Raw genomic sequence first — 10,301 nt, forward strand, 5'->3', positions numbered from 1 at the left:
ATTTCTAATAAACACTGTTTGTTGCAGTAATATAACGTAGAAGTGACAAATAATATAACGCGATTTATCTATATGATACTAGAGAATATTATTTTGCAACATTACAACAGTAATGTATGTAACATAATATTATGATAATATAATATTGTTAGATATATTTGCACCTTTCCTTGCCATTATACGGCGAAACCAGATTTAATTAACTCATATATTCAAGTTGTTCGTGGCAAATTAATATTCTATTTAATGTTTTAAGATTTTGAGAAAAATCTATTTTTTTCTATCTATAAAATGCAGAAAGAATGAACATTATAACAAATTAATGCATCTTTTACAGTTTTGAAAAGTAGTCCAACTATTCATCCTCTGCCGACGTTTAACAGCAATCTACCAGATACTAAGGAAGAAGGTGACGGTAAGTTCTATTTGTATTTACAAGAGGATACCACATATTCTGGCTCATCAATAAAAAATTTTTTATAAGTAATTTTCGTCCAATGTAGTTTCGTTGCAAAACCATTTGATATACTTCTCGGAATTTGCCGAAAAAAAGAATTCATAAAATTTTAACGCAAATATACGTGCATATAAATACTCTTACTAAGCCCGCTTCTAATGATTCGTAGCGGCACAACGGAAAGCGCCTGGACTTTCACGCTGGAGACTAGGGTTCGATCCCATACCTTACGAATTTTTTTTCTCCTTATTTTTATGTGTGGAAGTGTTAAATACGTTTTCTGAATACGCGCAATGCTGTTCGTTCTCTCGAACGGGCCAAAATGAGAGGACGCAGCCCCCCCCAAAAAACCGTCCACAGTCGGACCTTTCGGCCCTTGTGACGGACGATGAAAAACGTCACGTCACAATACACACACACACACACACACACACGCGCGCGCGCGCGCTCGCGTGCATACATAATATATACAGAGTATCCAAATTTAATCTATCACTCCTTTTATTTCCGCAGGGTAAGGTCGAATTAAAAATATGTTTAGAAGTTCAAAAGTTATAGGGTTCAAAGGGTGCCAATAGACAATCTTAAACGGGAACTCCCATTTTTATTGCATATTCATGTAGCTTACTTCGAGAGCTTTACAAAACACTATAATAAAGTACTTTTTCATTAAGTATTTTTCGAGTTATTTTATATCTTAATCTGACATATTTTGATAAAAAATATAAAATATCTTGTAAAATATTTAGTTTTCGAATCAATTGATATAAGGAAAATAATTTTTTTTAAGAAAAAGTACGTAATTATTTACAATGTTTTTTTAAGCAATTATTTGTTTTTTTTACATAAATTAATTCATATCATTATTCTGTATATAAAAAGATTACGATAAGATTATCGAAAACTTAATATTTTACGAGATATTTTATATGTATTTTATATCAAAATATGTCAGATTAAGATATAAAATAACTCGAAAAATACTTAATGAAAAAATACTTTATTATAGTGCTTTGAAAAGCTCTTGAGATAAGCTACATGAATATGCAATAAAAAATGGGGATTCCCATTTTAAAAAATTGTCTTGGGCCCAACACGGATCCCCGATCCAAAATCTATTAATAAGATCGTCTTTTGGCCCACTTTAAACTCTACAACTTGTGTCTGAACATATTTTTAATTCGACCTTACTGTGCGGAAATAAAAGGGATAATAGATTAAAATGGGACACTCTGTATACACGTATATTGTGACCGTGGTTATATTATAAGATTCATCCGGAGAGTTAATCAGAGTACCGTCTTTTATGATCCGATAGATTCGTCGGCAGGTCTTGAATTCAATTCCAGACACTCACGTATTTAGATTATTTATCATTTGAATATCTTCTGGAAAACGTATTTATTGACAGCACCTACACATACGATATGGTTTTGTCTGCCTCCAAAAGAAACATTTCTATGTCTAATTTGGATATAAAAAGTTTTTGTTTATTAAACTATATTTATTAATTTTTTTGCAGCGAATGATTGCATGTCAGATAGAAGATCAGTATTGGAAGATCAAAAGCAAAATTCACAAGAAAAATTTTACATACCACAATGTACGTCTGATGGAAGGTATCATCGAGTTCAATGCTATTCCGGTTATTGCTGGTGTGTATATCAGGATTCGGGTAAGCCAATTCCCGGAACATCCTCGAAGAATCGTACGCCAAATTGTAACCCAGTCCCGACTCCCAGTAGACCTATAAAAGGTAATTAAAGAAAATTCAATTTTTTAGAAGATTGTTCGAATTTTTTTCAAGTGAAGAGGTATTCTAATCTAAAGCACATAAAAAATTAGCTTGTCTTGGGAAATTTATAAAAAAAATTTACATATTATTTTGAAATTTTATATACTTATATTTTTATTTATATTTAAATAAGAGAAGTAAATTTTCCAAAATCTAAATACTAATTATGTTTTTTTGTTTTATAATTAAAAAAAAAGTATTTAAAAAACACGTGTTATTGGTTGATATGATAAAAATAGTATATAAATGGTTGTGATCACACACTAGATTGTATCTTCGATCGCACTCGTAATCACTCTCGTTAATCGGACTTGTAGTTTCGATCGAACTTGTAATCGCACTTGTATTTCGACTGAACTTGGAATCGAACTCATCTCAATTTTCGTGTCATCGATCGCTATCTTTCGAATCACCACTCGAGGGTTTTCCTCACTTATCTATACGCTTGCGCGAATGCTTAGGTGATCGCCTTACATATATCGATATAGATCGCACCTTCGCTTGTAATACGATATATACCTCAATTCTATACATTACGCCCACCAATTAATGTCAATTAATGTCTACACATCGCATACTACCAATGAGTCAGTTGTTGGCAGCTTACATAATTTATTGATTGCTTTTTTACATATTCCGCTTGCTGTTTTCAATATAATGACGCACATTTTACGATCTGTGCCCGTGTGTTTCGATTATTTTACTTAATTTCCATTTTAAAGACGGTATGTTATTATTTTAAATTAAAATAATATCTGATTAATAGATTAGCTTTTTTCGAATTTCCATTTAGTTAGATAGATATTTATTTATTTCTTGCTTTTCGGCTTTGAAAGGGGGTTTTACAAAAACTTTATAGCTAAATTCAAAATGTAACGAGTACATTAATTTGATTAGCATATGTTTAGCAGCGCCAAGTTTTCTTAATTAAAAATTTTTTTATACTTGAATATGTTTCACTATTTTAAAAGACATTGCAATTTAGATATAGCATCTTTTTAATGTGTTAGAAATAATAATAAATAAATTTTGTAGCATAAGTTTGTATTAATTGGCGCACAATTTTTTAATATTACTATTTTTTTGTAAAAAATTAAAACAGCTATTTTGTACAACAGTTTTTTGGTTCAAATAGAAAATAAAACTATATTACATAAAAATTTTTTATGTGCCTTTTTTTTACTTTTTTTAAAAAAGGTAAGTTTTTAACAATTATATCATTCTTTTTTTTACTATACATTGTACTTATTTTAATAATATGTAAAACAATCGAATTTCTAATAGGCTTAATCAATAACTTGAGTTTGTATTTAATAATAATAATAATAATAATAATAATGATAATAATAATGATTATAATAGTAATTATTTCCGCAGGCTTTGTCAAAATCTTATCAATATCTTGAAAAATTTTTCTAGTTTCTTTTCTAGTTTCATTAAAAATAAATGTATTTATAAATTTATTATAAAAATTTATAAATTATTTAAAAAAAATAAATAGAAATGAAAATTGTAACGCGGTTGTTTATTATAAGATATGTGTGTGTTTGTATTCTATACCTGATTCAACTATCCAAGTATCACGAAGAATTTTGCAGCTTCACCTTTTTATAAATGAAAGAGTGCTACGCTATATAATGTTGCACTCTGGAAAATTTAACTTATACCTGTCAAAAGCCACTATGGATAACTGCGAGCAGTTATCGATATAGAAATATAGACATACACATCAGTTAATATAGACATACACATCAAGAATACATATTTGAGTGCATTTGTCAAAGGAGTGTCATATAGTTTGTCATATAGTTATTTGTCATGCATCATAGACAGTTACAGATAAGTATAAATAACATTGGTGAAACGCAGTCTGTAAGATTAAATTTCTATTTATTTTTTTAAATAATTTAAAAATGTACATTTATTTTTTAGTGGAACTAGAAGAATTTTCCAAGCTGTTGATAAGATTTTGACAAAGCCTGTAGCAACATGTTTATTGCAAACCAACATATTGTAATTAATTCCTGTTTCAATGCTACTGCATCGCTTGAAATAGATGAAGCATATATCGTTAATGAATATAATAGATCTGTTACATAGTATTTTTCCATCTGTCAGAATGCTATTTGGTATATATATTTGGCAAATAAAATTTAGTATTAAAACTGACATTATCAATAATTTTGTTGTGTTTAGCATCGAGACAAAGATTGGTTACAATATGTTGGTTTGCAATAGACATGTGGTCGCAGACTTTGTCAAAATCTTAACAGCTTGAAAAATGTTTCTAGTTCCATTGAAAAATAAATGTATTTATAAATTTATTATAAAAATTTATAAATTATTTAAAAAAATAAATAGAAATGAAAATAAAATATAAATAGAAATGTATAAGATTTATACACATTAATCTTACAGACTATGTTTTATTAATGTTACTTATATCTCTTGTGCGCGTGCACTTGGCGCCTTTTTTTACTTTTTTTAAAAAAAGGTAATTTTTTAGCAGTTATAGAAAGAGACGGGAACGGTTCTCAGAAACGAAATTCCGCCTACGGCATGCAAAATGTATCTCACATTGTATCTCCCCGATAAATCCTTTATTTCAGACCAACCCTTCTCCAAAAGAGAAGAAAGTCCCTGACTTCTGAGGCTTTAAAAAAGCTGAACCTAGCAGTACAAATCTTGCCCTGGCATATGCCGGGCAGTCACACAGCATATGAAGGCTTAATTTCTCCAATACCCCGCATCTTTTGCAGTTGGGCCTATTGCTAAGGCCCAAAGATGCAGATAATAATTGAGAATATCGTGCCCAGAGAGTATCCGTGTCACTAACGCAGCTTCTTGTCTATTTAAACCTTTGATGCAGATAGCTAAGCCCCCACTCGGCGAATCCCCGAGAGGTGCCATTGACTGCCTACATCCGACTATGCTTCTCAAGCCAAATGCTGGTCCCGCGTCCCATCTCCGCGGCAACCAGCGTCCAATCGTTTCTCTGCCCAAACAGCAGAAAACACCGACCGCCGACTCCGGCCACCAATTCAGCCTTTGATCCAGCTCTGACAAGCTGATCGGCTGCCTCATTGTCCTTGATGCCGGAGTAGTGCCCAAACACCCATACCAGAAGAACCTCATTTTTCCGTGCCAGCTCTTCCAGGGCGCATCTGCAGCCCCAGACCAACCTGGAAGTAAAAGTCAGAGCGCCAAAGGCTCTAAGAGCTGCCTGACTACCCGCGCAAATGCTGATGCGCTTCCCTCTCTCCCCAGCGGCGAGAAAGCTCTGTCACAATTATACAATAAGGTTATACTCAATGAGGTTCGCTATGAATCGAGTCTTTACGCGCCGAAATTCCGGCTTTATATTTGTATCGTATCCAATGAAGGCGTGCATGGATGTCGGATTATATTCTATAAGATTGACTATATTGATAACTATTTTATAAAATAAAATAAAATAGTTTCCACATATTAAATTGATCTTCACTGTTACTAAATAAGATGGAAAATAAATAAAAGAGGATGCTGGGACTCTATCCATCAATTATTCTATAAATACCTGTTTGTTGGATCCATACACTATTGAATTAATTACATTAATATTATAAGAAAATATTGCGAACAATTATACATGAAGACAAAAATTTCTTCTGTTTGATGAATTTAAATGAACCTGTATTTAACTGAACAGGCAGATTATAAATGTAAATACACACTTGAAATGCAGGTTATATAAATAAAAATATATGACAATATTTATCTTTGTCATAATTAACATGTATTTATTATATATTGGTTAACATTAATTTATTTTAATAGGATGTCCAGAGCTAAAGAAACAATTATTCCTTCGAGATCTAATGGACCTTATGCAAGAAAAAATGACAGCATCCAACACTGATTCTGACGAAACTACCGCTAAATGGCAAGCTTCTAAGGAAGAAAGGATAGCTACGTGGCATTTTGTGATGCTTGATAAGAATAAAAACAAGGTATATGGAAATACTCCACAAACAGTAATCGTATGTTCGCATGCTCAATACCACTTGATATAAAGAAAGAATAAAAGCTATCGTGGTAAATATGCATATTAGGGAGCCCACTTCCAATGACCTCGACCTTGACATATGTTGTCAAGGTCATGACCCTGAGTAACATCCAAGAGGTTTTAGCCGTCGCTGTTTATTAAAAAGTTATTAACAATTAAATTGTACGACAAGAACAAGTATTAAATGCGATAATCTAAACTTCTCCGATTTAAGAAACCCATGAATTTTAGATTAATTGTATATTTAAGTATTTAAGTGAATGCGTGGGCGGGGGAGGAGCGAAGCTTCTCCCCCTGCAATCTCACTTCCAAAAAAACTAATTTAACCCAAACCTAATATTTATCCGAAAAATAGAAATTTATTTTCTTTCTGATTATTGATTTCTATTTGAATTTCGATTGCAACAATTAATATTGTGCATATTAAATTTTAAATACCAATTTAATTTTTGTATCTCCCATTCTCTCTCCCTAACGCTTCTCTACCGGCTTCCGTTTCCATTTATAAACTTCAATTTCTAAACTCTCTCTCTCTTTCTCTCTCTCTCTCTCTCTCTCTCTCTCTCTCCATCTCTCTCTCTTTCTCTTTTGAGCACTTATAATAATTCGCCCTCATTATCAGTATCATTTAAAAAAGTAAACCGCGATTTCTCTCTCTCTCTCTCTTTCTCTCTCCCTCTCCCTCCCTCCCTCCCACTCAAAATTCAACATGCATTGCCATTTCAAAAGATAACAGCAAAAACAGCAGAAACACAGCATAGTCTGTTGTCATGTAAATCAGATAATGGCAGAAACCATGGACGTAAGAAATACCTGAAACGTAAGGTGCCTCTTTAGACGCGGGGAGTTCAGAGGTCCATCGTCGCGTTCATCTTAAAGGCCTCAGATTTAGCGTCTACTTTCACGTCGCGCGGTATTACTCGATGTTAATCGAGACATTGCGACCACATTTCGTGAAATTATCCGCTACCGCCATCCACTATCAACATGTTTACGAATATATTCGTTGCACGAAAAAATAACGTGATTAATAGTGATTAATATAGTGATTATTAAAATATAGTGAGTACTAAAATATAGTGTACATGACAAAAGCTTTCTTCGTTTCAAGACGTTCAAATAGATTACACTCCGTGAAATTATTTGCCGCCGCCATCTTAAAGGCCTCATTCGTTTCAATAGACGTTTCATTCTCCTCACCCTTTGTGCTTCAACCCTGCAACGTTGCGTTCCGTCCAGGTATTCCTTACATCCATGGCAGAAACACATCAATATTATACAAGATATTATACAGTAATATTGAGTTATATATACAGTTCTGTTTCGTTTACCGCTATACAATGTATTTATCTCGTATTCAAGTTTTTATCACGGGCGAATAAACAGATTGTAAAGCGCGATTAACAAGATTAAAAGTGTATAATATTTATTTTTATCAGCTTAATTTTCTGAACAATTCCAACAGAGGATTCAGAATATTAAATTGATTGTTTGGAAACCAAATGAATCAATAGAAAATTGTTCAATTATTGATTGCTTGAAATGCAAAATAAAAGTTCAATTTCTATATAAATCATCGAGGTTTACGAATTATTAATAAATGAATTATTTATTATCAATTATTTTTTAAAAAATATGCCAATTATTTATATTATATATAATACAACACGATAAATGATATTTACATATTATATTTATCTGACTGGAAAATTACAAGTAACTGATATGATTTACCGTTGACATTTATGCAATAATAATATTCTCAATTTTATTCCATCTATATTATTGTTCTTATCAGATATGTTTTATCTTTACCATATTTTTGCCGCTACATTGTGACAGCAGGCTATGCTCGATTTCTACTGCGTTTCTGTTTTCAATAGTTGATAAGGTAAGATTGTGTTCTATCTTCGCTGCATTTCTGCGATCACGGCGTGATCACAGCAGATCATGCTTGATTTCTGCCATCAGTGTCAAATATGATAGATTTTGCTCAATATTTGTTACATATTTGCTGTCACAATGTAACAGTAAATAATGCCAGATTTTTGCTGCTTTTTCACTGTCATATTACATGAGCAATACGTACAGTTAGAAATTAAGCTTAATGGGGACGCAACAGACCGGAATCTGCTGCAAAGTCATGATTGAATTTGGTGGCATACTGTTAGTATTTTGCTATCTGGAGAATTACGTTTATGCGAGTATAGTCGTTTCATTAACAACGTCGGAATCACATTGTATATCGATATTGTATTGCTAGTCCAAATTACAGAATAGCTTTGTCGCTGCTATATACCATAATTAGCGTAAGCAACAACCATTGCTAAGCAACGATAGCGATTGTCGTTAAAAAAAGTTAGAGAATAGGCATACAGCAGTCTGTATATCTCTTGCAAGCAAGTGCAGAACAGTGACACAGTAGAATGTGTACACTGTCTTCTTTCTCCTCTTCACATAGCCAGGAAGTTCTCTGCTCTAGTCTCAGGTTATAAATATGTGTCCTGAAGGTAATATGACTTGTCAGAAGGCCAATTCTAATTCTCAACTTCCTTTGTTTTATTACCAAGTTCTTTCATCCTATTCGATAAGGACTGTTTTATCAGTGTTTTGGACAGCCCCCAGTAGTTTCCCAGCTAACTAGACGCTCTTGTGACAGACGATTCCTAATGATTCTTTTGTCAGTGGCAAAAGGGATATCGATAGTCGGGTCAGTCGGATCTATTTCAATTCCCAACTTTGCCAGCCTGTCTGCCTTTTCATTTCCTGCTATCCCCTGATGACCGAGAACCCAGACTAGTACAATCTGGTTTGACTCGCCTAGCCTTGCAATTGTCTGCATATAGTTAAAAAATTACAAAAGACTCCATAGTAATCTTATCAAGCGCCACAATGACCGGTCTACAGTATGAGCAGATTATTATGATCCCGGTCTCTGTTTTTAGAGACAGTAATTCTATTTTAAATAAACCTCTCCCACCTCATTATAACAGACCAGAGCCTCGTACAATACATTATTTCAACGTTGCATATATTAAATTTTAATAATGTGCAATTTCATTTAGGAAATTTCAAAAATTAAAAGAGATAGCAATTGCTCATGTTTTATAAGCAGTTTTAGCATCTGAACACAAAATATAAATTTTTTATTTGAAGTTTCCAAGAAATCAATATTAGTCCTTTTAGAAATCCCCCAACAAAAGATCGGTAAAAGAAAGTTTTAAAAATATTTTAATAGAACAATAACCGAATTAAAAATTAAGCTAGTTACATTAGAAAAATTAACTCATATAATTGTCATATTTCACAGGTTTTAGAAAAGAAAGAATGGAAAAGTTTTCGTACAATGGTGGCAAATAATAGGCAGCTTCGGAGATGTGGCAAAAAATTACCGAGGTACTGTGACATTAATAATGATAGAAGAATCAGCATGACAGAATGGCTCAGCTGTCTCAATGCTCAGCATCCAACAACAGGTAATATATCTTTTATTATTTATATTTTATTTTTGTTTTATTTTCTTTATCTAGTTAAAGTTTAATTTTTACTAGAGATAATAAAAATTTATTTTATCTCATATAACCAAATTTTAATATAATATAATCTTTGACATAACTTTAAAATATATTCATGACTTTGTATTAACGTAAAAATTATCATAAAAGTTACTATTCTATGTTCTTTTATTGTTGGTTTAGATATAGTCAAGAATTGGTAAATATTGCTATTTCAGTATGATAAAAGTAAAATACCTTAATATATTTGTAATTATTATTAATTATAAACAGCTCTCAATATACAGGGTGTCCCCAATTTAAATGTCAAAACTTTAGGAGCGTGTACGGGACCGATAAATTAAGGCAAAAAGTCCTTTAGAGATTTGCTCGTTTTTGCTTCGTTTTGAAGAAAATCGCAAAAAATGAAACAAATAATTTTCACCAAAAAACTTAAAACAACACTAAAATTATTAGATTTATCAAAAAGTATTATAAAATAAAAATTGT

The 10,301-nt window shown here is 32.0% G+C and overlaps 1 protein-coding gene across 1 annotated transcript in view; it reads left to right on the forward strand.

The window, feature by feature from the left end:
- The window catches only part of LOC115237367 (SPARC-related modular calcium-binding protein 2), a 93,729-nt gene that overhangs the window by 66,375 nt on the left and 17,053 nt on the right, over positions 1-10,301 (forward strand). Inside the window, exons 5-8 of the mRNA XM_029810363.1 lie at positions 338-415; positions 1,980-2,213; positions 6,069-6,241; positions 9,608-9,773. Of these exons, the coding sequence (XP_029666223.1) occupies positions 338-415; positions 1,980-2,213; positions 6,069-6,241; positions 9,608-9,773 (651 nt within the window). The remainder of the gene's footprint in view (positions 1-337; positions 416-1,979; positions 2,214-6,068; positions 6,242-9,607; positions 9,774-10,301) is intronic.

This window comes from Formica exsecta, unplaced genomic scaffold (assembly GCF_003651465.1).
Source record: "Formica exsecta isolate Colony F162 unplaced genomic scaffold, ASM365146v1 scaffold291, whole genome shotgun sequence".
Taxonomy (NCBI): domain Eukaryota; kingdom Metazoa; phylum Arthropoda; class Insecta; order Hymenoptera; family Formicidae; genus Formica; species Formica exsecta.